The 17,063-nt window shown below is 36.6% G+C and overlaps 1 protein-coding gene across 1 annotated transcript; it reads right to left on the bottom strand.

Moving 5' to 3' along the window:
• Positions 1-856: 856 nt before the first annotated feature.
• LOC133533274 (beta-1,3-glucan-binding protein 1-like) lies at positions 857-10,428 on the bottom strand. The gene is made up of 10 exons (XM_061872231.1): positions 9,796-10,428; positions 7,544-7,768; positions 6,378-6,577; positions 6,076-6,209; positions 5,506-5,672; positions 4,572-4,716; positions 4,354-4,433; positions 3,651-3,787; positions 2,356-2,442; positions 857-1,426 (listed from the first exon to the last, which is right to left on the bottom strand). The coding sequence occupies exons 1-10, from the start codon at positions 9,902-9,904 to the stop codon at positions 1,325-1,327; spliced, it is 1,386 nt and encodes a 461-aa protein (XP_061728215.1). The 5' UTR covers positions 9,905-10,428; the 3' UTR covers positions 857-1,324.
• Between the last annotated feature and the right edge of the window lie 6,635 nt (positions 10,429-17,063).

Here is a 17,063-nt window from a genome sequence, read left to right as displayed (position 1 = left end):
GCGATTAAAAACTGATGGTAAATACTTGTTTTACAGGATTTGTCTTTACCATGAACCATCCCATAACTGGTGCCTGTTCCATTATAGGGGTATTTACTATAACAGCTTAACAAAAAGTAATGTATTTAATAAATAACAATTCAGACTGTAAAAGGTATACTTTTGAACGCGAATTTTGGAAATGTATCTATATTTGGAAAAGTTATCATCGTATATATCGTCTTCAAGTACTTGCAACACAAGTATAACTGAGCTTATCGTGGGACTAGCTCGATCTGTGTAAAATTGTCCTATAATATTTATGTTTTTTATTATTATTTAACTATATTTACCCGACTACGACGAATATTTCTAGTTCTTTCATTATTTACACGTCTTAAGAAGTCTTCTAGCGACATCTACCGAAAGAGTAGGTACATACTAGATTTTCTTAACGGTAACACATTTCAAATTGGTCATCAAAATACTTACATAATAACATCACTCTATACGAGTAGAACCTATTCTACCCCATCAAAATCACCCATCCACACCCACACACTAGCGTCTCCCGAGCGTCGGCGTCTAGCCAACTCTATGGCTGCTGCTCGACGCAACGCAACTGCGCAGCGACGCCATTTCCTATAGCGCTGACTAGACGCCGACGCTCAAAAGACGCTAGTGTGGGGTCTCTCTAATATTGTAAATGACGACAACGGTAAGTAACTATGCATAATGGCTGTTATGCATAGTCGGGTAGTTCAGGAGACATTTTTTGTAAAGCTGCCTTAAGTACTGCCAAAGAAGGCAAAATTTCATTTTCACTTCTCAGACTCGTAAAATTGTCATTTAAGTCGCGCGCTATAAAATTCCCCTCCCGCACGCCCCCGACTGCCGTGCTCCCGACCGGCGTGCCTCGCGCCCCCGACCGGCCTGAGTACGATTTTCTTTAGACTTAAACAAATACGGCAATATAACCTAAAATATTGTTTTTTTTTTGTTCTCACAATCAAAGTAAAAAGTAGAGAATACAACTTGGACATATATATATCCTCGACCTGCAAAATAATAAAAGTTGCTTTATGCCCCAGTTGTATAATCTTAAATCAGATCAAATGGTTTGAGGAAAATCGCCTCAATGCCTTAGATACCAAACGCCAACAACGTAAAGAGAGACCGAAGCCCTCTTACACGTATATGTATACATGCAACGCGTCTGGCCAACTACACACATTTTAGTTGTATAATCTACTATTTATACTAGTTGTATAATCTACTATTTATTTCAGTTGTATAATCTACTATTTCTTTTACTTGTATAATCTACTATTTATTTTTCTTTCTTCTATAAAGCATAAACCCGCACGTAGTCCACTTGCAGTGCGCTGGTGTCATCGTACCACGTGGAGTACCACTGGTCTCGGCTGTTCCAGAAATTCAACATGGCCTGGAATATTACAAAACAATTTATCATTTTAAAGATGAATTTATTTTAGCCTTTTTGTTGTCTCTACGTAAGTATGTAACGGAGGAGAGCTTTTCAATTCCATATTTAATTGTAATTCGTCTGGTCATTTGCCTTCTACATATATAATATTATATTATATATTTATAATAATTTTTTGAATAATATTTTTTCTTTAAATCATAACCAACACTGTATTTTTACAGTCCTTTATTTTCTAAACGAATTACCAACACCGAAATAGCGTTTATTTTTCGAACAGTTTTGTTCCTATCGCGGGCCAAGCGGCGTATCCATATTACCATTTCGACTTGATATCCCGCGGTGTGGCATAGAAATCCCCGATCACTGATTAATATAACTAGAAAAATCACTACAACAAAATTTATTGCGCGATTTAAGAGCCGGTACAGATGAACTGCAACTTGTATGGGAACTGCTCGCCGGCGTTGCAGTTGGCTTATAGTTCCCATACAAATTGCAATCGAGTTGCAGTCCGCTGTATAGGACCTAAGTACAAAGCTAACGCCATCTACCAATGATGTACGGAATATCGCACACTGACATTGTGATCAGGAGGCCTACCGCAAAAACCGAATTTCGCAAATTGCGGGGACCTTTCTCTTTTAATTTCACTAAGACGTAATTAGAGTGACAGAGAGAAATGCCCGCAATTGGCGAACTTCGATTTGCGCGGTTATAGCTCTGCTGCGGCGAGCGGCGACATGAAAATCCCACGTCTCCGTCCCGATGTGATGTGTGATGTATTAAATATCGACACAGACAAAGTACCAAAAACATGTGTACACGACCTTATTGCCTGTACATTAAAGTAGAGTGTACATATTTTTGGCATTTTGTCCGTGTTGATATTTCATACCTTGACTAAGGACATTTCAAATGGTTCATACCTTGTTGGAAAGATTCTTCCAGGGTTTGTTGTCGCTGTCTGGGAACTCTCGTATTCCACCCACGTTCAGACCGAGGGATATGTAGAACTATAAACAAGACAGTATGTTTAAAATTTGGACTTTACAATAGGAAGATGATGAAACAAAGACTTGTCTTAATAGATTAAAAACAGATATCATACTAAATAAATAAATAATAAATAAATAAATATTATAGGACATTATTACACAAATTGACCTTAAGTATCTATTCTATTATATATATTATATATTATATTATTTCTTGATTTGTCCTTAAGTATTTTAATGATTGTATCTTTTTATTTAATAAGCATTGGAGCCACATAATGACAACTGTTGATTAAATAAAGTTTTTCAATTGACTAAGTCCCACAGTAAAGCTCAATAAGGCTTGTGTTGAGGGTACTTAGACAACGATATATATAATATATAAATATTTATAAATACTTAAATACATAGAAAACACCCATGACTCAGGAACAAATATCCATGCTCATCACACGAATACATGCCCTTACCAGGATTTGAACCCGGGACCATCAGCTTCGTAGGCAGAGTCACTACCCACTAGGCTAAACCGGTCGTCAAAAATACTAAAGAAAGCTGAGTCGGGATTTATTTAAGAGTTTTCAAGCTTTGCGGCAAATTATATATTGATATAGTTCTGTTAGGTATCGATGGGCGGATGTACTGGACACGAATCTGCGCCAGCTCCAGGTTGAAGACTGGCGAGAAACTGCACAGGACCGGGATCAGTGGCGAGCAGTCGTGTTGGAGACCAAGACACACTTTGAGTCGCTGCGCCAGAGGAGTAAGTAGGTAAATACAATTCTGTGGTTACAGGCAAGGCTCAGAAACCGGTTAAATTTTCAAACCGTTATCATGTACTTGGCGCAAAATCTTTTAATTTCGGTTTCGCACGAAAAACCGTTATGTTTAAACCGGTTTTTATGAGAACAGTTAAAGTTTTTATGAGAACTTGTAAAATTAACCGGTTTAGAGCAATACAAACCGGTTTCTTCCCATGTCGGTGTCGGTTTACGTGGCACACCACCAAGCCGACCGGCCGTTTCGTCGTTCATCGATCGTCAGATAAACCGGTTTTTAGGTTACAATAAAGTTCTTAAAACGTACGCGTTCTTATAAAAGTTCGGAGGAAAAACGAAATAAACCGGTATTTTACAAACCGGTTCCGAGCCTTGGTTACAGGAGAGTCAGGTCCCTCCCCTACCCCCCGCCAAGTCCCCCATTTTATTTTTCCGTACTTGACTTACCAGCTTATCGAAAGGCGCCATGACAGAACCTTTCAGCCAACTGGACGCGGCGGTGACATGGTTGTCCTTAGCGCTCTGATAGAAGTTGGGCTCGACTGTTCCGTACTCCTCTCCGTCCACGTAGAGAGATATGCCGGCTGCAATTAGCAAAACAAAGATTGCTCAAAGGTTAACTGGAAGAGATTTGTACAAATCGCCTTTATACAAATAATGTGTGTTCTTTCCTGTTTTATGTTTGTTTTTATACAATAAAGTGTTTTACTAATTTTACTACTACTACTATTACTACTACTACTACTAAAAACAATTGAGAGAAAAAAAAACTTCGAGGTAGAATACACGTCTGACTCATCATCTTCCTCGTGTTGTCCCGTCATTTTATACCACGGCTCATGGGAGCCTGGGGTCCCATGAATTGGCGTAGCCAGGAGTGTTTATGCAAGCGACTGCCACTGCCAACCCAGAGGGCAAACTAGGCCTTATTGGGGATTAGTCCGGTTTCCTCACAATGTTTTCCTTCAACGAAAAGCGACTGGTAAATATCAAATGATATTTCGTACATAAGTTCCGAAAAACTCATTGTTCCGAGCCGGGGACTGACCTGCGACCTCCGGTTTGCAAGTCTCACGCTCTTACCGCTAAACCACCATTGCTACTAATTACTAATTTCACTAATTTTGTGCGAGTACGTATTTGTACTTACTTGGTTTCCATAATATTGTGTAGTTATGAAAAGCTGAATTCCAATTGTCAAACCCAATTTTTTCTTTCAAATGCATTGATCTGAAAAATAATTGAAGTATTTTAATTATAAATGAACGTTGTTAAGACGCCTAGCGACATCTACTGTAAACGTACTAGACTATCTTAAGTATTCTTAACAACTTGATGTAAGGTTTCTAGAGTTGAATATATTCATACCTGTAAGGTTCCGTATCGCACATGATAGGTCCTCCATACAGCTGCTTAGAATACTGTTTGTTGCCCTTTAGACACGCGATGCGAAGAACACCCGAAGCATACTTCCATATGCCGTATTCACTGTCCCGGGGCTCCAACTGGATCTCTACAAATTAGAATATCTATTAACACAAAAAGAACCGACTTCATTATAATATTTGAGGAGTTCTCTCGAATAGCTAGATGACATGATCAGACGCAATGTTTTCTTAAGTTTTTTTCCAAATATCAGCTTCCCATGTCAAGCGAATGAACAAAATTTTTCACTGTGTCTATTTCGTAAAGAACACTTTAAGCCTGGCCAGAATTACATTTGAAGATACCATTCCGTCTGCAGCTGTCCAGTTATCAGATACCGATACATTTGCTATAATGAATTTTGCTTTAGAAACAAGGATCAGAACATTAGTTAAAAATTTAGAAAATATTCTACTAGTAGGTCTTATGATAACTCACGCTAGACTGGCAAGGGGCCAGGCCGGGCGTCTGCCACTTAATTTTTTATGACGACTGATCGGTGATCACGTGGTGCTTTCCAAAAAACGAAGCGCCGGAGGCTCCGGCCCGGCTCCGGCCCGGCTCCGGCCCGGTCTAGCGTGAATCATCCTTTAAAGGCTCATTTACAATTCAATAAAATATGACTACAGTGGCATCATATAGTGACAGGTGTAAGGAAAAACAATCCCCTCACTCTACTTGTTTCCAGCCTACTGGTTGACAACCAAAACTCAAAAATTGCCAAAGAAAAAAACTTTTTTTGGAATGGTACGATTCAATATAGGTCTGGACTTATGGTAATAGTTAATAGTTAGTGTGTTTTGGTTGCCACCTGACGGTATGGAGGAGAGTCCAAAATTTAATATTGTACTTGGTACTAGCCATTTCAAGGTCTTACCTGGATACAACCAGTCCCCCAGTGGCATTTTGGCGCTGACTTCAACCCTGCCGTACTTGAAGCTGAACTTATTCTTAGTCGTGATCTTGGCTGTGATGATGGGCGGCAGGATTTGAGGTCCAGAGGCCATTTGCTCACATAGCGACGTTCCAAGTAAGCCGGTACATCTGAAATTAAACAATTGATTATTAAAGTTTTGCTTCTCAAACCGATTTGGGAAATTCGTTTTTGTCTATGTATAGGTCATGAAACTTTGAGTCTCCAAGTTGGAGATATCAAGGGAATTCTGTAAACATTATATATACACCTACAATAACGTGGATAAGTAGGTATACTTATTTATAGAAACACGTGCATAATTTACTAAAAAAAATATTCCAATATTCAAATAGAACTTCTGACAACCACCATTTAATTACTTTTTTTCAATCCATATTATTAAATCCGGCTTTTATTATTTTCAGTAAGGACCTGACGGTGGTCTCTTTTTTATAACGGTATTTCTCAAGATCTCCCGTTACAATCAGTTCTTACCAGCATACCCCATTAATAGTTTTACTTCTAACTTACCTAGTCGACAAGTCCAATGACTGCCTCACAAAGTCGTCTCCATATTTGGACTCAAGAAGGATAGGTTTGATGATCAGCCGTCCATCTTGAACGCGGAGGTTGCGGTCGCTCAAGTACACGTTGAACGGAAAATCCTGGGGATAAGTAGCAGAAAACAAATGAATAAGCAAATCATTGGATACAAGAATAAGTTGTGATTCTTAACAGATTTTAACCGTTTATTTCAAAGGTCAAATTAGCTGTAATAAGTAAGTGAGGCTGGTATGACATACATATAATAACAACATAACTTATGTACTCACGGGCTCTTGAGGGAACTTAATTTCCGGCGTCCAAATATTTCCCTTCGCGATCCCAGAGTTAAAGTTATCTTCAAACAGCAGCTGCCCCTTGCACACATAGCCAGGCATCGAGACTTCCGTGGTAGATATGGCGCAGGGGAAGCCGGATGGTATGTATTCTGGCTCGTTGTTGACGGGGTTACCCGCTTCGTCTACGTATTCTGGGTAAAATAAAAATTTTGCTTTTTTACTTAGGTACTCATGGGTAGGTACGGCAAAGCCAAAATAAGGGGTGTAATTTTAGACATTGTCTATCGTGTGGTGTGTTTTATCTTATAGAGCCTCCTAGAATATAATTATTATCATTTGACGACCGGTTTGGCCTAGTGGGTAGTGACCCTGCCTACGAAGCTGATGATCCCGGGTTCAAATCCTGGTAAGGGCATTTATTCGTGTGATGAGCATGGATATTTGTTCCTGAGTCATGGGTGTTTTCTATGATTTAGATTTAGATTTATTTATTTTCATAACGATAAATTACAGTATAAATTATTCTTATGTTAATCTATATGAATTTACATTATGATCGTCAATGATTTGGCATGCAAACATATAATTATAAAACGTCAATAATAATTATCAAAAAAAAAAAAACAAATTCGAAATTACCGTCAAATTAAAAACTACAAAACAAAGGAAACAGGAAACTAAAAAGAAATATATGTATTTAAGTATTTATACATATTTATATATTATATATATATCGTTGTCTAAGTACCCTCAATACAAGCCTTATTGAGCTTACTGTGCGACTTAGTCAATTTGTGTAATAATGTCCTGTAATATTTATTTATTTATTGTTATTCATTATCATCTGAACCTTAAAGACAACTACCCCGACACACTACCTGCTTATTATAAATCCGAATTTATTTGTCCGATGTTTAATATGCAAAATTTTTATAGGTTTTCAAGCGTTTTTCTAAAACGTCTTTTCCGCAGGGCCGCAACTCTAAACTAAACCTAACTTGAATAAAGTACAACAGATGAACTTAATTCTTCTAGGCATTCATTCCTTTACGATGTCACTTAAAAGTGTCGTAATATCGTGAAGTCACAAAAGAGATGGTCCGTGGTAAATACCGTTTAATACTTGTATAACACTTATACCTTTTCATTGCTCTTACCTGTGACAGTCCACTCCCCATTATCCTGCCTATAGCCCAGTCCATTCTTGATCACATACGTCCAGAAATATATTTTATCCCCGATCTTCAGCTGCGCCTCTCGGTCCCTGAACGTCCATCTTCCGTTGACGGCTTTGGTGATGTCTCTGGACCATTGTCCTCCTTCGAGGCCATTCATTTCTTGGTTAAGATTGCCGTGGAAGGCGAAGAGGGAGAAGCCATCATCTAGAGAATAAATAATTGTACCTTTTTATCTACTACTTATCTTTACCTAGTGATAGAGATGGAAGATGATATCGTCATCATGCTAGCCACACTGTACATGTTCAAAGTCAAACATAAAGACAGTCTACCATGGTGACAGGGACCTACACGGCTACCATGAGTTGGCATTATTGCACCAAAAGATCAGTGCGAGCGAGATGGACTGCGATCGAGTTAACGCAAGCGTTAATGTAAACGTCAAGTGTCAACTCATGGTACGGCTTATTAATATAATATAATCTGGGAAGCCATTTTCTTTAGTAAGAAAAGGCAGAAAATTTGAAAAATGTAGGCGAGAAGAGTTAACAAATTACTATTACTAAATACAAAGCTAAGTACATAAAAAAAACATTAATGCCTGGCTAGATACCGACCGGACTTGACGCTTTCTCCTCTTAACAATTAATGAAGAAACAAAATTAAGTATTATTAAATTGCAAAATAATTAAATTCAGATAAACAATGAACTATTATGATATACTTGATAATACAAATCACGATTTGTTGGTATACCAAATAGTCGTGAATTAAATAATTGTGTTGAAGTAATACGAGTAAATAAAAATATAAGTACAGTGAGCTCGACTGAGCACTTTTGACGTCATATACCACACCTATTGACCATCACTGAGGACTACCGCAAGAAACTGTTCAAACAATTATTAATTAATTTTTCCTGTTTTAAATTGTTTATAAAAAAATACCCATGCGTCATATCATGTATACAAATGTAGATTATACAGTCTTTATTTTATATTGTAGAAAGTTCAAAATCAAACGCATCTAATTATCTTATTAAATGATTGGCAGTTAATGATCTTGTATTGTCGAGATTATTTTCAAGAATTTGTAGATGTCAAAGATGAAGGTCAGAGATCCTGTACGGGTACCACCAGTTTGACACTGACATATTCGCTAGCGTGTGCGTATTAACTTACTTTCTATGCATCTTGCTCGTACTCGCATATTAGTGCGAGCGAGATGTTTGACACTCCTAAGGAAGTCGTGGTAAAGCTACAGATACCTATGCTAATTTACGTACTAACATATTCTTTCTATCCCGGCTTTCGTAACCTGTGGTACGGTCACGTCTGAAAATAAAGATACGGACGGCAAAGTGCCAATAATATGTGTACATCTTAATATATAGATTAGATTAGATTAGATTAGATAGGACTAATATTTTTAGGACTTTGTTCGTATCGATATTTTCAGACGTGAGTGTACTTCGTTAACACAGGCTAGAAACTTAATGGTATAATCCAATGATTTATGAGTACATCTAGATAGATGTACTAAATAAATAGAGTAGATAAATTAAGTAATGCATCTACTATAATTATAGATTAAGTAATTATTTACTATACTATAACTTAACGATAATTATATATTAAGAAATATTTACGCAATATGTAACAGTTTATTTAACTACTACTCTGGTTAGATTATAGGATTTATAGGGATCATTATCCGGAATAAAAAAGTGATTACGATACTCATTTTCCATTTCCATGGGACCAATATGAAAGCACTTTCATATTCATTATCATCTGAAAATAATCTGGTTGTTTTAATATGTGTCGTTCGGCGGGTTTTAGTCTAAGTCTGAGCTCTCAGAGTTATCTGTGGAATAGATAATATTTTTGTAGTGATTTTGTCGTTTGTTTCACCCATCGTTATATCATCTAATTTGTTCTACTCATTGTCTACTTCTCTACTCTCTCTCTTCTGTATTATATAATTTGCTTGTAAGGTAAGGTGGGATAAGACGGACATAGTTTATTTTGCTCGTGGCAAGTCAAATAGTATGAGGATTCCATACAAGTGTTTGTCTCGCCCCGGTGATAGATTTACCCCACCTTACCTTAATCATTTATAAAGAAGAATGCCTCTAGCAATATCAACTGAAGAAGATCGCAGGAAAACGGTGATCCTTGGTTTGAGTACTTTATTGTTATTTTAACCAAAATTGGTAAGAAAGAACTTACCAGGGACAGACACCCTCAATCCTTTAGGATAAATCGCTTCCAATTTAGCCGGAGGTACTTCATAACACACCACCACACTCACGCAAACACACAAATACAATAAAAACATTGTATGTTTATTTAAATTTCTATTACAATCAAATATTATGTTTTATTCCCCGAGAATGTCACTAGTAGGTCATATTTATAAGAATAATATTAATGTTTTATAGGATACAGCAATTTAACACTCGAAATTGATCATAAATGAACCTTATGCTGTTACAAATAAGGTTTACGTATTGCCAGTTAACTATGGTACTATAAATGATGACCATACGCATCTACAGCTAATGACAAACTGACCACAAGCTAGACATCATTCTTTGTAAACTATTCCTCATCAGCATAGAAATTTATGCCTTATGCAGTAAAGTTTAAAGTCTTATTTCGTATGACTGGTTCTGTGTTTGTATTGTTACCGGATCTTCCCAAATGAGTGGCTATGTTAATAAAGATGGTTCACTTATGGCAAAAAACGAGTTTTCTGATGATTTAATTGATTACGTCAAATACGTAAGCATCATTAATATTTGAGCCAAAGTATGGCTCAACTGCGAACAATATAGAGACAACAAAAGTCTCCATTCAAGCTTTTCGACAACTTTTAGTTTTATGTAAATTTTGTACAAAATTGGTACTAAGGTTGCTTATGTACCAATTATTTCATAGTAAGTTTTCCGTATCATTTTAGTATTTTTGGGACATGAAAACAGAAGGCCTACCGCGAACCACGTTTGACGTGTTGCCTCCCTGTCACACTTATGTACATATTTACAAATTTCTTGATAATAGTTTTTCTTGAACGGAGCTGTCTCAAAGAGAACAAGTTTTTATTTATTAGTCTTAGTTTAGTTTAGTTTAGTTTAGTTTAGTTTAGTTTATTTATTAACCATAATGTAACATGATCATTACATGGTAAGTCAGTATTTCACAATATTCTATACACTATGAATTTACTATACGAAGTAAATACGATTAATAATATTAAAAATTTATTTACAATTTGCTTCAATTAAAATATTTTGTAATGATAAATATTCAGTAATCGAATAGAAGGCATGGTTTTGAAAAAAAGTCTTGTTCGTGTGTTAGTAACCAATTCTATAGGTTTGAGATCCGCGGAATACCTAATTGACTATTTGGGTCATACTCCAGATTTGTGCCGGCGTCTAAACTCCATCGAATCATACTAAATATATGAAAAGTTTGACGGAGTTGAGTTAAGACAGACCGCAGTCATATAATTTGAGAATGACCGTTTAATAGTTGGGGTTTTTTGTCGATGTCATACCTACTGTTTATATTGTTTTTTTTTCACTATTATTCCACGTAATCGTACACGTAACATACATCTGGTTTTAATATTTCATTCGATTATATGTGGCTTTCCATCACAGAATAGTCCTTATAAGCTTAAATGCTTCAAGTGCAATAAGGACGTTTCCATCTGAAATTCTGATAGAAAGGTCCTTATCGCAGATGAAGCATAAGGACCTTTCTCTAATTGAAAGCCACATTTTTTCAGTATATAGTTCGTTATGTCTAGTTTGACCACGCTAACCCTGCATGGCAATTGCGATGACAGTGTTACGTGTGTGAATGTCAAATTTGTATGAAAATATGACCTTTATTCGTTAATGGCACTCACTCACTTTGTTCTATTAAAATCGGTGCAAAATTAGATTAAACGGACTCTACGTGAATATGTTAATGTAAACTATGTGAGGTGTGCAATTAAGAGTATTGTATTGTATTGTATTTTATTGTATTGTATTGTATTGTATTGTCAACCGGCCTGGACTTGACCCTTATGTACGATTCCCACCGACCGGCTGGAGTCGGGCGGAGCGCATTTTCAATGTACGTATACATTATATATGGTGGAAGCCATGGAGTCCGTCCGGAGCCGTCGGCGTCCGCGAGGAGCCGACAGGTTTGTTGCCATACAAATGAGAAATGCGCGCCGACTCCGCCCGTTTGGTGGGAATCGAACATTAGCGACTTAAAAATAACAAAATAATTACTATTCCGTACTTTATTTGAACTTTATTTCCAGAACTTTGAACAGAAATATTCACAGGGCATACACTCTAATATAATCCACTCTCAGTTCAGGACTAGTCCACGTGGGTAACCAAAGTTTCTTGGCCTCCCAGAAGTCAGCTTCAGGTTTGTTAGAGCGGTTCTTCCAAGTTTTGGCTGCGGTGTCTTCAAAGTCGTTACCCGTTCGTCGTTAGTCGTTAGTCGTTACACGAAGGCCGATGGAGATGTAGAACTGATAAAAACGAAGATTTCTTTAGTTGACAAGAAGTCGTATTTAAGGGGAAAGAATATCTTTGCGATCCTAACGAAATAACGGTATTTTTTCTATGAAATTCCATTTCGGGAGAAAACGTTTTCCACTAACTAAATCTTAACAGAATATATTGTAGGTTTATGTTTCGCTTTTTTTAATTATTTTTTCCAAATGCAACTTTTGAAAAAAAGAAGACCTAATAAACCTAGTTTTTCATTTTGTCAATAACGTACAAAAAATCATGGAGAATGGAAAATATTTAGAGGTGGAAAAACGTTTTCTCTTTTTGTATGAACGATCACGTGGTATACTTCCCTCTTTAATTTTAAATTTCGTATTTCGTTCAGAACCGCTAGTATAAATTTATTCGATAGCGTCACGTGATGTACGCATTTGCGTTAAGTCTCATTTTGTATAGTATACTTATTTAAAAACAGCGCGTCAAGCGGGACGTTTAAGAAAATCAAAATCCCATACAAATTGAGACTTGACGCAAACGCGTAGGTACGTGACGTTTCGCTATCGAATAAATTTACACTAGGGGTACTGACCATTATTTGATCGCAGGCGAAATGTACAGAATATACCCACAACTAACTAAGCTGGATTTCAAAAGTTGGGAGTCGCCTGATATTAGGTACTTCTTTTTGGTAAATTTATTTTAAAAGTCACGATCCTCTAAATCACTACTTCCTGCCCTTAATCCACGTTCCTAAGCGACGTTCCAGTGCGTCGGCTATGTTCGCAGAGGCGCGCACTGATGGCTTTCACGCCGTCAGAAGGAAGAGAGTAGCGTCACTGCTGAACAGAGTACGCGGCAGCTCCAACACCATCCTGAGCATGTTCGCTGAGCGCTTGAACTGCCCCATGACAAAACACTGGGTAGAAATCATCACTGGCCAAACCAAGTGATGATTTCTACCTAGTGCCGCTAATAATTAATTAATTTAATGTATTTTTGTAATCATTTATTATGTTTGTAGCTGCTAAATTTGTTATTTAATCTATTTTAAGTATTTTTTGTAATGTGTCTTATGGGTGCCTGATATACCTGAAATAAATTATTTTTATTATTTATTTATTTTTTTAATCCCAACTTCATTTGGGGTCGGGCCTTCTTGTGCGTTTGCGCCATGCCGGTCTGTCCTGGGTTCTCAACAATGGGATATTCTGAGTTTTTTTTTTAATACCATGACAGTGGCAAACAAGCATACGGCCTGCCTGATGGTAAGCAGTCACCGTAGCCTATGGACGCCTGCAACACCAGAGGCATTACATGCGCGTTGCTGACCCTTTAAAAATCTGTACACTCCTTTTTTGAAGAACCCCATACAGTAGCCCCTGAGGAAAACCTGAGTTTTTACGTCTCTTTCGACAGTGTACCACCAAGTGGCGGGCCGTCTGCCTCTGCCCCTTGATCGCTGCGTGCTAATGTTCAGCACAGTTTTACGGAGTAGCTATCGTCTCGCCTCATCGTCGATCGTCGAAATCACTACAATTTATTTAAAAAGTCTGTATGTCTGTATGTTCGCGATAAACTCAAAAAATACTGAACATATTTTCATGTGATATTAATATATCGATAGAGTGATTCTTTCTTGGTCGCTAGTGAACCTATATTTTCTTAAACTGATTTTTTACGATATAAAAAATTCAACTTGATTAGTTATTGAGTCGTATATTGCAAACTCGGGTCTTTAATTCCCGGCCGCTGCAGTAATGTCGCACCAGTTATGTCGCAACGGTAGTGCAGCTGCAGTTGGAAATGGACTGTCACCTTAAAGATTATAGGTGGATTAGGTTTTATAGACGAAAACTAGTATTGTATATTATAGAGTACTTATATACTTATCAGTGGCGGCGCGTCACAAATATTCATAGGGAACCCGGAGCTAATTTTGCTTTCCTTTTCTCCATGAACCGATCGTGAAAGTACTCAACGGGCTGAAATTAGACAAGCCGGTGGGAATCGAGTTCTTTGAACGATCCGCCACTGATACTTATTATAAAAGAATAATAATATAAAAAATAATAATAAGTAGTTCATTTACCAAAATTTTTTACAAGATTTCATTAATTTATGACTGCCACACTAGGCTATGCCTGTGTTGTGGAGTCAGATTGAAAAAATACTAATTTGAATTAAATCCTACGCTGAAGTTTTGGAAGAATAGAAAAATATAAGTCATTTTCGAGCTAGGACATAAGCAACATCAGAATAGCAGAGTATTCAGGGTCCTCTAAAATTTTAAAGAACTTGCTTTTTGAAGAACCCCATGTGATTTGCACAAAGAATACGTTCATTAATTCTCCATCCTGCATGTTCTTCGGTGAAAAGAGCATTGCTTTTGTAGTTGAGAAAATACCTATAATTTGCACTGATTCGTCAAAGAAACTCGAGCGAAAACAAAAAAACCACTCATGAGAAGAATCGCAAAAACAATGGCAAATAAATACGAGTACAATCCACTGCTTATAACCAGTATCAGGATAAAAAACTTCAACAAAAACGAAAACAAGATAACGAAAAATGTGAATATGGACATTTTCAACAGCAAAATATCAACTATAAAGCGTATTTAATTTCTAACCTGTACTCCTAGTGTAAATATTTTCGACAGCGAAACGTGACGTACGCGTTTGCGTTTAGTCTCATTTTGTATTGGATTTAGAAAGAGCGCGCCAATAAGCGGGACGTTTTGGAAACTCAAAACCCTATACAAAATGAGACTTAACGCAAACGCGTTCGTCACGTTATGATGTCGATTAAATTTACACTAGGGGTACTTGTTATAGTAATTAAGTTCTAGTTAAGTTTATTTTATTATTGTAACCATTAGTTATTACTATGTAGTAAGTGTGAACATATCTTTTTTTTTATACTACGTCGGTGGCAAGCAAGCATACGGCCCGCCTGATGGTAAGCAGTCTCCGTACCCTATGTACGCCTGCAACTCCAGAGGAGTTACATGCGCGTTGCCGACCCTAAACCCCCCCTCGTTGAGCTCTGGCAACCTTACTCACCGGCAGGAACACAACACTGAGTCCCTACTCATAGTGTTATTTGGCTGCTGTTTTCTGTAAGGTGGAGGTACTTCCCCAGTTGGGCTCTGCTCTATCTTATTTTGTCACTACTGGTGAGGACCTGTCATTGGCTTTTTGTCATTTATGCATCCTACCATTATGTTGGTTTCCATGTAATAAATAAATAAAAACTACATACCTGCTATAGAAACTCTCAGTCCTTTTGGATAAATTGCTTTTACTGTTGCTTTTGGTCATTTGTATATCTTCATTGACTACAACTCCCGAAAACAAAAACAGAAAATATAACCAACTCATGGAGCCTACAGTGTCACGCCTTATTTTATAAATAACTGGATATTAAATAGATATTGATTTAACTGTCCTAAAGACGGATTAAACATTATTGTTTAGCTGTTGTATTAAAGTAATTGGCTACTTGACTGTTTTTTGTAAATAATGTCAAATGATCTTGATTTTCATGAGGATCAAATGTCTATATAGGACTCATGGCATTTAAGCAACACAAAGCAACACAAGATCAGAAATTAGAATTAAAGTCTGACGCCCGCACTCGACGATTGAAACGCCTCTAACAAAATGATAAGGTGATGTGACGTCACATCATATAAGTCTGTCCTAAATGTATGGAAGATCAAGGAAATTGCCATTTTGACCCTGAAATATTGCGTTTATGTGTATAGTTCAATTTATTTTTCAATAAAATGTAAGAAATCGAATGGTACCATTTTCTTTTCTATTTTTGAAAGACAAAAAAAATGTTTTTATTGAGATTTCGGAGCCTTGTATTTTTTTATAATCTCAATATAATTTTTTAAATTCCTATTTTTTATAATGTATGACTCATTTTCTATCCATTTAACTGAATTTTGTTATAATATTCAACTTGTGTCAAGTACCCAATTGTTATGTTTATTTTCCTGTTGACTACCAAGGAATTACGGAGGCAACAAATGGTGGTTATGAGTTTGATAAGACTAACTACCGACTATAGATCATGTCATTCACAATGACGTATGCCTTGACTCGTATTGGCATGTTTTTAAAGGTTAGATTTGACAAATCTGCGCGTCATAGTGAATGACACGAACTATAAATAGTTACTTAATATACACCTATTGGTACCTGATGATAATGATGATGATACTCATTACTCCAGACACCACGTTATAATAGAAATACCTAATTACTAATATTATAAATGCGATAGTATATACAGATATACTTTTGCATTTATAATATTAGTAGGGATTATATGCACGCGTATCGATAACAGATAGATATACCTAATTACTAATATTATAAATGCGATAGTATATGCAGATATACTATCGTATTTATAATATTAGTAGGGATTATATGCACGCGTATCGATAACAGATAGAAATACCTAATTACTAATATTATAAATGCGATAGTATATACAGATATACTATCGCATTTATAATATTAGTAGGGATTATATGCACGCGTATCGATAACAGATAGAAATACCTAATTACATTAGGTAATTACATTAGGTATTAGGTATTACTCTTCAGACAGACAGACAGCTGTCTGTCTGAAGAGTCCCCGGCAAGCTCGGCCGAATTTCACCTTCCCATACAACAGGAGCTGTTTCGTTCTCATTTTAAAACTACGTGTTGGATTGTAATGAAACTTTTCACATACAATTACATGACGTATGGCACCACTTTATGATATTTAACAAATTGAACACATATCAGTGAAATAATAAGGATCAAAGTCAAATGGCGTTCTAAAAGTTTTAATTACTTATGTGTCGAAAGATGGCATAAATTTACGTCGCTAGTCGCTACAGAGTTTTCTTTGGCAATACACCTCTATTTCAAATTCTCTTTGATCTGAAGCTACATAAACTAAT

Source organism: Cydia pomonella, unplaced genomic scaffold (genome assembly GCF_033807575.1).
Source record: "Cydia pomonella isolate Wapato2018A unplaced genomic scaffold, ilCydPomo1 PGA_scaffold_146, whole genome shotgun sequence".
Classification (NCBI taxonomy): Eukaryota; Metazoa; Arthropoda; class Insecta; order Lepidoptera; family Tortricidae; genus Cydia; species Cydia pomonella.
The sequence above is the reverse complement of the archived record's forward strand: the minus strand, read 5'-3'. Positions and strand labels throughout refer to the sequence as shown.

Excerpts from the sequence above, each read along its gene's own strand:
- LOC133533274 (XM_061872231.1), bottom strand. The coding sequence starts at position 9,904 with ATGTTTTTATTGTATTTGTGTGTTTGCGTGAGTGTGGTGGTGTGTTAT. Across the intron at positions 6,210-6,377 it reads TTAAGTTCCCTCAAGAGCCC|GATTTTCCGTTCAACGTGTA; the intron begins GTGAGTACATAA and ends ACTTATCCCCAG. Across the intron at positions 5,673-6,075 it reads TCATTGGACTTGTCGACTAG|ATGTACCGGCTTACTTGGAA; the intron begins GTAAGTTAGAAG and ends GTTTAATTTCAG.